This window comes from Hemiscyllium ocellatum, chromosome 25, assembly GCF_020745735.1.
Source record: "Hemiscyllium ocellatum isolate sHemOce1 chromosome 25, sHemOce1.pat.X.cur, whole genome shotgun sequence".
Classification (NCBI taxonomy): domain Eukaryota; kingdom Metazoa; phylum Chordata; class Chondrichthyes; order Orectolobiformes; family Hemiscylliidae; genus Hemiscyllium; species Hemiscyllium ocellatum.
In genome coordinates, this window is record NC_083425.1 from 11,772,349 (window position 1) to 11,786,286 (window position 13,938).

General features: G+C 43.5%; 1 protein-coding gene across 1 annotated transcript in view; it reads right to left on the minus strand.

Annotated features, from left to right (window-relative positions):
• LOC132827767 (parvalbumin-like EF-hand-containing protein) overlaps positions 1-13,938 on the minus strand; it is a 38,415-nt gene that overhangs the window by 11,265 nt on the left and 13,212 nt on the right. Inside the window, exons 2-3 of the mRNA XM_060844468.1 lie at positions 7,164-7,290; positions 1,913-2,048 (exon numbers count right to left, since the gene is read on the minus strand). Coding sequence (XP_060700451.1) covers positions 1,913-2,048; positions 7,164-7,272 — 245 coding nt within the window. The 5' untranslated portion in view covers positions 7,273-7,290. The remainder of the gene's footprint in view (positions 1-1,912; positions 2,049-7,163; positions 7,291-13,938) is intronic.

Sequence of the window (13,938 nt, forward strand, 5' to 3'; positions counted from 1 at the left end):
TGTGTCTGTATGTGTGTGTATGTCTGAGTGTGTGTCTGCGATTGTGTGTGTGTGTGTGTGTGTGTGAATGTCTGTGTGTGTGTGTCTACACCACGTGAACAGCAGAGATTCAAGAGGGCAGTTCACCACCACCTTTTCTTAATTTACTTATGGAATGTGGGCATCATTGGCTGGCCAGCATTTATTGCCCGTCCCTAGTTGCCCTTCTCAAGTGCAATGACAGATGGGCAATACTTGCTGGTTTTGACTGTGACCCTCATTTCCTATGAATAAATTAAAGAAAGGAATTAGTTAATTGTTAAAGATAAAGGACGATATTAGGTCTGAAGTCTGCAGGCAGGAGTGACTGTTGGTAAGGGGGTGATTGATTAGGGTAGAGGTTCAGAAAAGAGGGACTTCCTCCTGAATTGAATCAACAATGATTTTCCGCATGGAGGACAGGACAGAGGCAGAATGATATTGATCAGTGAACTGTTTCCACATTCATGGGAAATGATGTGGGCCCAAAGTAGAGGAATTCAACCTTGGGGCTACCATCGAAGATTAAATTGAAATGGCGTGTTGCTGTCTGGAACATGAAACTCACAAATGAAAATCCCAAATTTAAAACTGGAACTTTGTATACAGACTCCTTCTCCAGTAAATCTCACAAGGAGGTGGAGTTGTAATGGGGGTCTTGTTAGCTAACAGTTGTTCTACTTGAAACAGAATTTCTGTTGACTCTAACTTAAATAAAAAGCCAATGTTACACTGCTCCTCCTGCGAGATTAGTTAGTGATGAGATTAAAAATAACACTGAGCCAAACATGCACATAAATTATTTTGGAATTTGCCATAAAGCACAGATGTAAACATGGCAGGTTGGCATTCAGTTGGGAGAACATCACACACAACTGCTGGATGCTCACTGACCTGTGTTCGCTACAGGTCAACCACTTCAATATTCATGAGCAAAATTGAATTTCATCAGCTCCCTATGGAGGCTGCTGACGTTGATTTCAGTGAGATTGGTAAAAGGGATTACCAGCCACCAGCTGTTCGTTGATTCCATCACTTGGTTCTCCAAGTAAAATAACTCTCTCCTCTTCTCACTCTGCAGCTCTGTCTTCACACCACCATCAAAACAACCAGCCATTTTAACCTCATCAATCAAGCCATCATCTATTGTACCGGCTCATCCATCCCAACTCAAAGACTGCACCGTGGCCATTAGCCTCACGTCCCCCAAGTGCTCATACATTGGTGACTACCCATTCCGGCTGCAGTGGTTCACCATGCTGCAGTGATTGGGGTTCTCAGTCCCTCCATAGCTCATTCCCGTTCAACCCTAATGGCCTCCTACAAGCATATGACCTCAAGTACGTCACCCCCCCCCCCACAACCCCACTTCTCTGATGTTGGCATTCCCCGGCTTCGCATGCTAATTGCGCAAACACTCATGGCCTTGCCTTCAGCAGCTCTACTGAAATGTCTCAAATTGCCATCCTGAACCCCTTAACCATTTTCTCTCCCCTTTAAGATGCTTCTTGAAACCTGTCTTAATATCTCCTTACGTGGTTCAGGGTCAAATGCTACTCAATAAGATTCCTGCGACATGCCAAGGGTGCGTTTTTTCCACATTAAAGGTGCTATAAAAATGCAGGTTCTTATTTTGACATGTACAGCTGCTCTATGCATCAGTAACTCTTTCTGGGGAACCAGCCTCTCCCTCCCTCCTAACCCCATCTCCACTTAACAAGTTAGTCTTGACTGTTTTGATCTGGATTTAAAAGCATGTTTTTATCTCTTCTGTCATTCTCTGACCAGTATCCTGAGGCAGCTCTCGGCATTGAAGAAGTGGGTTAGAAATAAAAACCATGGTTGAAAACTGTCAGTTTGCCGTTTTGTTACGTTACAGGTAAGAGAAACTCACTTCATTTCATTCCATTCAATGTAGCCACTTTTGTCCTTATCCAGTGTTTCGAACGCTTTTCGAATTGTTTCATCTAGCTTCCCCGTTGACTTGAAAGTGGCCATATACTCGAAGAATTTGTGGTAATTAAATGGACCTAGTGAGAGGAAGCAGGGACTCAAATGACGAACAAGAATCGAGCATTTTAACATTGGTTGACCTTTGAACTGGTTGAATCAGGTCCTATTGGTCTTGTTGTGATTCTCAAACCAAAGCACCACATCCCCCAGCCCCAGTATCTCCCCCCCCCTCCACCCAACCCTCCACAGAGTTCCTGACTATCCCTCACTCCATTATTTTGGCTTTGTATTCAGCCATCTGTCATTAAGATGAAATTTTTGCCCCATGTGGGGGCGAGGGCAGAGGCAAGTGAGGGTGTAGAGGTAGTTCGTCTTTAGCGTGATGGTTGCATTCTTATGCAACCCGACATTATCAACAAAACAGTGCTTTAGAGACAGCGTTTGAAGGGTTGGCACTGTACTCACGTTATGGCCAACACACAATGTTAAAATTTCACGCTTTGGAAATAGTGTCCCCAGTTTGTCAATTGTGTTACAGCAGATTCGCATAAACAAAACGCACGTTATAGCAGAACGACTTGCACTCTCTCACCAGTATTCCACATGTCAGCGATGTGTCGCCAATTACCAGAGAGTGACTAGATATTCCCGGGTGTCCAGGACTCCAGGCAGGCTTCAGGCCTTCTCGGCCTAGCCGGTCCCAGGTAGGAACTGCCCTGTGTAAGGCTTCCCCCTACGTTATGGTGCATTGACAATGGTGGCCATTCTTTGAATGCGAATACTCCAAAAACACAAAGCTGCTGTCTTAAGATGGGTGTGCCTCACCCCTTACTGTCCCATACCTGCATAATGGCCTTCAATCTCTTCCATACTGAGGGATCGCTTGATAATCCTCCGGCTCTGAGAAACTGTCCTAAATTGGACGGCGAGTGTACAGTCAACCATTAAATTGGCAAATCAGGTGATTGCTCGTGACATGAGGGGCTAGTGGGGGCCTCCCATTTCAACATGATGTTGGGGGTCCCAACAGAAAACAGAAAACCCTGCCCTCAATTATCTAAGAGGGAAGTGATAGCACCACAAAGCCAAAGAGGAGTGGCCCAAACGGGATTCTTCACATCTCAAGAAAAGTCATACTGGACTCAAATCGTTAACCCTGTTTCTCTCTCCGTAGCTCCTGTGGACCTGCTGAGTTTCTCAGTATTTTCTGTGTTTGTTTCAGATTTCCTGCATCTGCAGTGTTTTTATTGTGGGATCCTTCACATGAACATAGAACATAGAACATTACAGCGCAGCACAGGCCCTTCGGCCCGCGATGTTGCGCCGACCTGTGAAACCAATCTGAAGCCCATCTAACCTACACTATTTCAGCATCGTCCATATGAACTCCTTGCATTTGGAATGTGTCAGGAGGTTCAAGGTGTTGGGAAAGTGGGCTTGGCGTACAGAGGTTGGCGTAGAGAGGTTGGCAGACTTCGATGGGTCAGAGGGTCTCTTCTGTGCTCTATGACTCCACGACATGATTGTAGTGGTAGTTTTACTGAAATTGCCTTTGTAAAGAAGATGTGTGAGCCACACATTGTGTCACTTTATTGATATGCTGTGGAGTGAACTTGAGCCGGGAGACAGGATGACAAAAGGAGGAGGTCAAAATGGAGAAAGGTGAAACCAATAGAGAATCTCGTAGTTCTGTTCATTCCTGAGTAAGTAGTAATGGAGTGGAATGGAGACTGATTCCTGGTGAATGGTAGGATTGACTTTTGAGGAGAGGTTGCTTTGACTGGGCCTGTATTCCCTGGAGTTTGAAAGCATGGGAGGGAATCTCGTTGAATCACGTGACATTGGCAAACCCCTGGACAGACTGGATGTAGGGAGTTTGTTTCCCTTGACCTGGGGTCCAGGACAAAGAGTCATAGCCTCAGGACAAAGCTGGGTCACTTCTGACTGAAATGCAGAGAAATATCTTCACCCAGAGGGTGATCATTAGTATGGAATTCACCACTACACAAGGCTGTGAAAGCCAAGTCATTGAATAGATTTAAGACAGAAATAGATAGATAGATTTCCACACACAAACGGCATTGAGGTGTGAGGAGAGAATGGGAATATTGTGTGGATGTTGAGGGACAACCATGATCCAAAGATGGGCAGGTTAGGTGAATTGGCCATGCTAAAGTTGCAGATGGAGTGCTGGAAAAGCACAGTAGGCCAGGCAGCATCCGAGGAGAAGGAGAATCAACATTTCAGGCATCAGTTCTTCATCAAAACGTCGATTCCCCTGCTCCTCAGATGCTGCCTGACCTGCTGCGCTTTTCCAGCACCACTCTCTCGACTCTGATCTCCAGCATCTGCAGTCCTCACTTTCTCCATGCTAAATTGCCCATTGTGTTCAGGGATGTGTAGGCTGGGGTGCATTAGTCAGGGGTAAATGTGGAGTAATAGGGTAGGGGAATGGGTCTGGGTGGGTTACTCTTCAGAGGGTCGGTACAGAGTTGTGGAGCTGAATAGCCTGTTTCTACACTGTAGGGATTCAATGATCATAGTCAATGGTTGATATGCAGATTAGCCTGCTCCTGCTCCTGTTTTCTCTACCCCTGTGTTTTGACAAATAGAAAATAGATTTTACATTTTACAAAAGTAAAAGTAACATTTATTATCTTGACATGGTAGGGATTGTGAGACCTACATTCCTAATTCCATTACATCTAAATGTCTGGTCAAACCTAGGCTTTGTGATGACCCTTTCTTAGAGAGAAGGCTTTGGAAATGTTGGGAAGTGGAAACAGGGACAACAACATCGATTGAAATTGAGAGTTCCTGACAATGGTGTTGCTTTGAGCAAGGGTCTGAAAGGGTTAAATGCTGAGGAGTGCAAAAAGCCCCAACCATAATGATGACGTCACATGGACCTGGATTGGGAACAATGTTGGACCAAGGAGGTGTGAAGATCTAACATTGAGATGTCTCCTGTAGACTTTGTACCAGTATCTATTCAAATTTAACTTGCTATCATGCAATAAACTACATTTAGACTAAGAGAAGAACCTCTTCTTATGAGAATACCAAGCAGCTTTATTCTACCCCAGTCGGTCAAACAGAACCTAGAGATAGAGTCATAGAATCAGTCAGACAGCAATGAAACAGACCCTTCGGCCCAACTCGTCCATGCTGACCGGCTTTCCTCAACTGAACTAGTGCCACTTGCCTGGATTTGGTCAATAAACCTCTAAAACATGCCTATCCTTGCACCTGTCCAAATTTAAACAAAACAGGGAAAAGGATGGTAGCAGTAAATCTGTCAGATGGACCTTACACCATGAGGGGCAGTGGGGAGGAACATCATACAACACTTGGAACTATAGAGCTGAATTGCATACTGATAAATTAACAGATGTTTGTTCTGCTCAGTGTTTATCAGGTGGAAGTGTGTAACGTTATTGGGTCAGGTGGACACAAAAGACAGCACAGAACTGTCCATCAACAGGAACAGCCTATTGTGGGTATGGTGGTAAAGTGTATCAATATCCTTCCTAGTGCTGGAGTACAAAGCAAAACTAGATACTGGCCATATCAGGCCATGCCAGTATGTACTCAGGGGCTTGATCTAAGAGGTACCGGTAGGTTTGAAGGTGCATCTTAAAGGAAAGAAACAGAAGCTGAGAGATTCACGGGAGAGCGTTTGAGAATTTGAGTCAATACAGCTGATGGCACAACTGAAATGCTTCAAGCTGGGGAAATGTGAGAGGCCAGAATTAGAAGGCAGAGCAGAGGAGCCAACAAGATCTTCACTAAGTTTATCCCTCCACTAATCTCAACAAAATGAATTAATTATCATTCTCCCCACAGTTATTTATAAGGGTCTGTAGGGAAATTGGAAATGATTCATTTTCAATACAACAATGATTACATTTCAAAAACAAGTGAAGTGCTTTCAATCTTCCCCAGGATATGAAAAATCCATTTGAAATACAAGCCTCTTTCTTCTTTTTGATATTGTTACATCACACATTTGAAACAAAATAAATTTTAAATTTTTAAATTCTTATCTTAAACTGTCCTTTAGTTAAAAAAAAAGTGAAAATAGCTTCTTCTGCTGTATGTACATTACTGAGTCAGGAGAATGTTTATCAGCCATCTTGACACCATTTCTGAAACTAAATTAAATATAGGGAGACTTCATAATCTATTTAGGGGCCAGCCTCGGAATAGGAAGTTGTGCAGTATAATCCCACTTCAGGTTTTGGGCATGTCATCTATACTGATACCTCAGTGCAGTCTGAACAAGGTGCTGCTTTGTCAGAGGTGCCACATCTAATGTAGACTATCCCAGCACTGTCACATCTCTGTTTATGGGAGCTCACCCTGTACACAGGGGCTGCCATGTTTCCTAAGTTGCAACAGTATTAATGACACTTAAAACAAAACTAAAATACCGCTAATGCTGGAAATCTGAAATAAAGACACAAAGTGCTGGAGAAACCCAGCAGAATCTGTGGAGAAAGAAACAGGGTTAATGCTTCAAGTCCAATGTGAGTCTTCTTCACTTTGGGGTGACCTGAAACTGAGAAATGTGCTATATAAATGCAAATATACACCATTTGTATTGATGCTGCTGTAATCTTTTGCAGTTCCTTCTAGCCCAGTGCTTGACTGACACCTGCTGGCAGCTTCAGGTAAGTGCAGCTGCAGGGTTTCAAACACAGTTTATTTTCAAAGCTAAAGAAGAGTTTTTTTTAAGATTACTTACAGTGTGGAAACAGGCCCTTGGGCCCAACAAGTCCACACTGACCCTCCGAAGAGCAACCCACCCAGACCCACTCCCTATGTTTACTCCTTCACCGAACATTACGGGCAATTTAGCATGACCAATTCACTAACCTGCACATTTTTGTGACTGTGGGAGGAAAGCAGAGCACCCGGAGGAAACCCACGCAGACACGGGGAGAATGTACAAACTCCACACAGTCAGTTGCCTGAGGTGGGAATTGAACCCAAGTCTCTGGCGTTGTGAGGCAGCAGTGCTAACCACCGTACCATTGTGCCGCCCAACTTTCTTCTCTAAAGGTCCAGTTACAAATTTGGATTTTCCATTCACGTCCAGGTGGTGAAGCAGAAACTTGAGCAGTGATTCAATTTGTCGTCATCAGCAAATAACATCTAAGAGCAAGACAGAGTGTGATTGGAGGTCTTACCTCTGAGCCTCAGTTCGCTGGGCATGAGGGAAATATCGTGGTCAGTTAGAGAGGTGCCCATTGCATGAGCAACCTGCTTTACATGCGCATTGAAATTTGAAGAGGCCATCTCCTCCGAATCGAATAGCTGAAGCAGAAGTGAGATAGAATCAGTGAGTAAAACAATGCATAGAATCACAGACAGCTTAAACAGGATTAGATTATTTGGCCCATCCAGCATGCTCCACCATTCAATGTGATCAAACACATCAATACCTTTCGCTTTCCCTTGTTTCTGCCCCTGTTCCCCAAAATGCTGGGAAGCAGAAATTTATCAATCTCTAACTTGAACACACTCGGAGACTGAACGTCCACAGGTCTCTGTGCTAGAGAATTCCTAAGGGTCACAGTCCTCTGTGTAAAATCATTTCCAAGTGATGACCTTCCCCCTGGTTCTGAATTCCTGAAGAACCTCATGACTGAATAACTTCTGGCATGTGATGCCTAACTGGGGGAAAAAAAAATCTGGACCCCAGGGCCAACCAGAATATTTAATTCAATGTGCTCAATTTATCTCAGTTTGATTTGAAATAGCAATAAAAAATTAATGATGGAATCGGATAATAGTTGAATGCCATTGCCTGAAGATAATTATCTACCTGGTTGGCCTGGAATTATGAGTTTTGAAATGAAATTTTTGCAGATTCACATTTAAATAAAAAGGCAATGTTATGTTTCATACCTTACTCAATCGTGCATTCAGTGACTGTATTAAAGAAAACACTGAGTTGCAAATGCATGTAAATTAATTGGAGCTCTGAAACACCCTGCTGGATTCAAATTGCTTGCGTTGCTGACTGTGCCCCAAAACTAAAGCAGATAATGAAGAGGATTCACGCCTGGCTGAGAGACGTTATATAACACGACTGAATGGGATGTGGTGACACAAATTGGGATTTTACGCTCAGATAAGATCCCTAGCTCAGATGTACACTGTTATCCAAAATGTTAACAAGATGTTTACTGAAAAGGTTTGCTATTATTATTCTGCGCGAAACAAACATGCAAGGCTGAATTTCTGAAATCAAGTCCTGCAAAATAACACCGCACGCGGGGCAAGAAGGTGAAAGCTTCGACAGAGCAATGTTGCTTTGAATTTGTTTCTGTGTTGGAGTACTATGAGGTAAATTGATTCATTTTAGCAGACGCCAGACAGAAATACCTGGGTGAAGCGAATGGAAAGCTACTTTGCAAGCTGTGGTTCAGGCAGGGTTGGGGGAGGCTGGCATGGTGCATGAATGTCAGCACGGACCAGATGGGCAGAATGGACTGTTTTCACGCTATACATTCTCAGCATTCCTTCTTGCAACATCATCAAACCATAATTTTTAATATTTGAAGATCCGGTTTCCCCTTAAGAGTTGCTGAAAAAAAAAGTTGGCTCCAACAACCTAATTATATCACAGAGTCATACAGCCACACAGCATGAAAACAAACCCTTCAGTCCAATGACCAGATATCATAGAGTCATAGAGATGTACAGCACGGAAACAGACCCTTTGGTCCAACTCATCCATGCTAACCAGGTATCCCAACTCAATCTAGTCCCACCTGCCAGTACCTGGCCCATATCCCTCCCAACCCTTTCTATTCATATACCCATCCAAATGCCTCTTAAATGTTGCAATTGTACCAGCCTCTACCACATCCTCTAGCAGCTCATTCCATACACGTACCACCCTCTGCGTGAAAAAGTTGCCCCTTAGGCCTAAATTAATCTACTCCCATTTGCCAGCACCCAGCCCATATCCCTCTAAACACTTTCTATTCATATACCCATCCAGATACCTTTTAAATGTAGTAATAGTACCAGCCTCCACCAGTTCCTCTGGCAGTTCATTGCACATACGGATCACGCTCTGCATTAAAAAGTTGCCCCTTATATATCCCTTTTAAGTTTTATCCCTCTCACTTTAAATCTATGCCCTCTAGTTTTGGACTCCCCTATCAGGGAGAACAGACCTTGTCTATTTATCCTATCCATGACCCTCATGATTTTATAAACCTCCATAAGGTCACCCCCCAGCCTCCGACACTCCAGGGTAAACAGTCCCAACATATTCAGTCTCTCCCTATAGCTCAAACCCTCCAACCCTGGCACCATCCTTGTAAATCTTTTCCAAACCCTTCCAAGTTTTACAACATCCTTCCTACAGCAGGGAGTCCAGAATTGAATGTACTATTTCAAAAGTTAATTTTCATTCAGTCATAAAACGTCTAAATTAATAAGTACGTGAGTTGGCAAACCATCGGTTGAAATGTCTACTGACTCAACAGCAGCAATCTTGGGCTTCACAAAGTGCAGTGACCCAGGGGGTGCTACAGCTGTGAAAGGCTCATTGTTCCTGTCAGATAAAGAGGGACAATTCAACCCTGGAGGTGTTCTTCTGGACATCCAGGAATCAGAGAGCCGGGAGAAAACTCATTTCTGAAGTGTCATAGAGCAGTTCGAATGAATGAGCTGAATGGGACGGACAAAAGCAAAAGAAAAAAGATTCTTGGTTTTTAAACCCCTGATTTCCAGTTTGTGCTGTTTGTCGATATGTGGATAATTGTTCTGTTTTTCTTTTTGAAAAGCTGCTTCCCTCCAGTCAAGGAGGAGTTAACGTTTAAGCTTTGAGATCTCGCCCTGTCTAAATGAGGATCTGTGGAGACTCGAGATATTGGGACGACTTTCAATAGACTTAAGAAGACTAGGATATTGAAAATTGTGAATTTTGTGGATGGATTTTGACATTGAATAGGGAAATACTAACTGCTGCTCAATTGAAATTTTATTGTGCGAAGGGAAGTCTAAAAGTCTATAGTTTTGTATTATTTTGTTGTCTAACAGTGAGAATGTCAAAATCTTTTATGAAGGGAAACAGGAAAAGGCTACTTGAAAGCCATTACAATGAACCCCACAAGCAGAGGAAATAAGGTAAATATTAACACCTTTTGATGAGACTTTGATTCCCACTGAAGCATTATCACCTTCTTTAGCCAGAAGTGTCAGCTGAATGATCCATCTTGACCTCCTCCAGCACCCCCCAGCATTACAGACAACAATGTTCAGTCTATTTGATTCAGATGTCAGTGTTCAGTCATGTGATATCAAGATCAGGCTGAAGGCCAGACAGATTCAATAGGGCCTGAACAATTATGCTGAAGACCCATGCTCCAGAACCTTTTGTATCCTTAGTCAAGATGTTCCAGTACTGTTACAACACTGACATCTACTTGGCAATGAGAAAAAATATACACACCAAAAAAAACCCAGGACCAAATCCAGACTGGTCAGTTACTGCCCCATCTGTTGACTCTTGATCATCAACAGAGTGATGGAAGATGTCACCAACAGAGCTATCAAGCAACACTTACTCTCCAATAATCTACTCCCTGATAGGTTCAGTCAGAACTGTTCCACCAGTGACATCATTACAATCTTGGACCAAGCGTGGTCAAAAGAACTGAATTCCAGACTTGAGCTGCCGTGACTACTCTTGACATTGAGGCAGTATTCAACCGATTGAGATGTTAAGCAGCTTTATAAAACTGAAGTCCATGGGGATCATGGGGAAAATCTTCCCCGGGTTGGAGTCATGCAAAAGCAGGTTAGAGGTTGAGAAATCTATGGAAGGTAAACTTCTGACTCCCCAAAGCCTATCCAACATCTGCGAGGCACCAGTCAGGATAGTGATGGGATAATTCCCAATGTGTGCAGCATCAAATACACAGAAGAAAGATTATGCGGCCTGCAGTTCATCATCACATCAAGCAGCTCAAACATTCACTCACTGCATCACTGGGGCACAGCAATAACAGTGTCTACCATCCACAAAATACAGTGGAGCAACTCACCAAAGCTCGTTTGACCTTTCAAATCCGTGACTTTTGCCAACTTGAGGGACTGGTGCAGCAGGCAAGTAAGAACATCAGCAGCTACAAGTTCACCTCCAAAACACACACTGTCCTGACTTGGATCTCTTTACTATCACTGGATAAACAAATGTAGATCTCCCTTCCTAACAGCACTGTGGGTATACCTACATGACATGGGCTACTGCGATTCAAGAAGGGGACTTGCCACCTTTGTGTCAGGGACAATTAGGGATGGACAACCCATTGACCTTGTCAATGATGCTGAACGAATGATTGAATAGAACCAAATGATCTGAGGCAGCGATGGATGTGTCAATACTAAGGGGATGGAAGTAAGGGGGTCTTTGTGAAGGAATGTACAAGAAGCTCAATTCAGAGGCAAATGGGAAGCCAGTTCACCGGAAATGGAGGGCTGGATTTCAGGTGAAGCAACGGAGTTCTAAGTGAGAATTATTTCACAAACTTCCAGAAGTTATTAGCATGGTTTTCAAAGTTAGCCACAGAACTGAATCTCACTGCACATGAGTAGGCTATTTGTCCTTCATTCTTTCTGTTAGCATTTTGATATTAATCAGTTCTGACTCTTTCTCCCGTAAACTCTTCCTTTACAAATGGATTTATAAATATATATTCATTCTCTGTTGAAAATTACAGTTGGATATGCTTCCATCAGTCCTTCAGCTAAGTAAGAACTAAAAGCATCAGCACAAGTCTCTTAGTATTGAAACAGCATACTCAAGTAGGATTTACAAATGCGCTCAACGGACTTAAAAGGGCACATGCCTAACTTTAACAGAATGATGATACAATATGGTTTACACGTTCTGATGGTTTCCTCCACAATAACGTCTGTGGACTTGAATTTGGAGGATGGTGGAGATACATGGATTGGTTTTTGGAAAAGGTGCATTTAAACTTTTTTTCCAATAAGGTCCTTTTTGGAAATTGCATGGTTCTAGATAATTGCTGGACTGGGTCCTTGAATTCATTTGCTGGAAAATGCTGGGCTGTCTTTACCTCTGGGTTTTAGAACTGAACAGTGTTGTTTAGGTTTCGAGATGAGTTCAGATTTGTAGATTGATATGACTCATTGGGGTAATGTGCTGGAAATCAATCCCCGCTATTTCCAGACACTCACTGAAAGATCTTAAGAACTCTGCAAAGTTCTTCCATTTACTTGAGGAAGCACAAGCCAGGTTTCTGTACTCAACACAAGTTACTGTTTCTTGCAAGTGATTAGACTCTAGCTATAGGTAAACAATTATAAACCATCTCTGCATAAGACTACAAGTTTAAATTCTAATCCATTATAAACTCCCCCTAACATGAACACAGGAGACAATCAGACAGATAAATGAGGTTATTGGCTAGACGGGAAAGACAATTCAGATATCGTTGTTCCCAGGTTCTGTTTTTTTTGGATGATCCTTATGTCCGGCTAGCACCTTGATTCAGTCGTCGTTACCCGGATGCTTCCACTGGTTGGGGAGAGGCACAAGGTGACTGGTTCATTTAAATAAGTCTCTGACTTCTCCATTACAAATGCTGGCTGTGTTCGTTGACAGTAAAGGACATGTGCAGTATGCACTGGTGAGAAATTTGCAGATGCGCTGCTAAATGAGCTTTATTGAAAACAGTCCACATGTGGGTCTTTCTCACTGGGCTGGCTGCCCTTATGAAGAGAAAGGGTGCCTTTCCTGATTCCAAGGGTGCTGAGCACTATTCCCTGTGAGTACATACATGCACAGTAATGGACGTGGCCATGACTGGGCAAGAAGTTGTGGAAGGACTGAGTTGGGGGTTGTGGAAGAGATTACACAGGGGGTAAGAGATCGGGCTCAAGAGCCAATGGGTAAGAAATCAGGTGGAGGGGGAAGTGCTCAGACGGGTGGGGAAGAAATCGTCGCTCCCAATCCCCATCCTTTCTCTCTCCCCTCCACCTATTGTACCCACCCCTCCCTGATCTATTCTATCCCCGTCATCGCCCTGGTCAGTTCTCTCTTAGCCTCCGAACTTGGTGTCCATCTGTTCTCTCCCCCGTGTCCCATTCAACCCCACGCCTGTTCTGTGAACATGTGCCGTGCAGACTTTTGTGCATGAGTCAGTGATGTACAGAGGCTGGAACTGTATGCATGCACATTGCCCTAAACTTCCAAATACTTCCAAAAGTTCCAACTTATAGCAACTGTTGTAAAAAGATAAATTTGTTTACTTCAGGTTGTATGGTGAGTTTTGACTGCAGAGAACAGAGAGACTGCTCCCTAGTGAGGGATGAACTAAACGTTTCTTCTTTTCTCGAATCATTTCCCAACTCTGAGCTGTTCAGCTACCCGAGAACCAATTACATAAACGTTGGTCAGCCAAAGGGCTCAGTCATCACTTAAGAACTGAGATTAAGATCAGATTCCCTACAGTATGGAAACAGGCCCTTTGGACCTACATGTCCATACTGACCCTATGAAGAGTAACCCACTCAGACTGATTCCCCTACCCTATATTTACTCCAGACTAATGCACCTAACACTATGGGCAATTTAACATGGCCAATTCACCTAACCTGCACATCTTTGGATTGTGGGAGGAAACTAGAGCACCCGGAGGAAACCCACACAGACACAGGGCGAATGTGCAAACTCCACACAGACAGTTGAACCCAGGTCCCTGACGCTGTGAGGCAGCAGTGCTAACCACTGAGTCATCATGCCACCCACCTGCATCTGTACCTCCCCATCACTCCAAATCATCCTCAATTCAATAGTCAATTGCTGCTTGTTCAGTTTTAAAATTAGAATTATATTCCCTACCATGTGGAAACAGGCCCTTAGACCCAACAAGTCCCCACTGACCCTCCATAGAGTATCCCACCCAGCCCCAT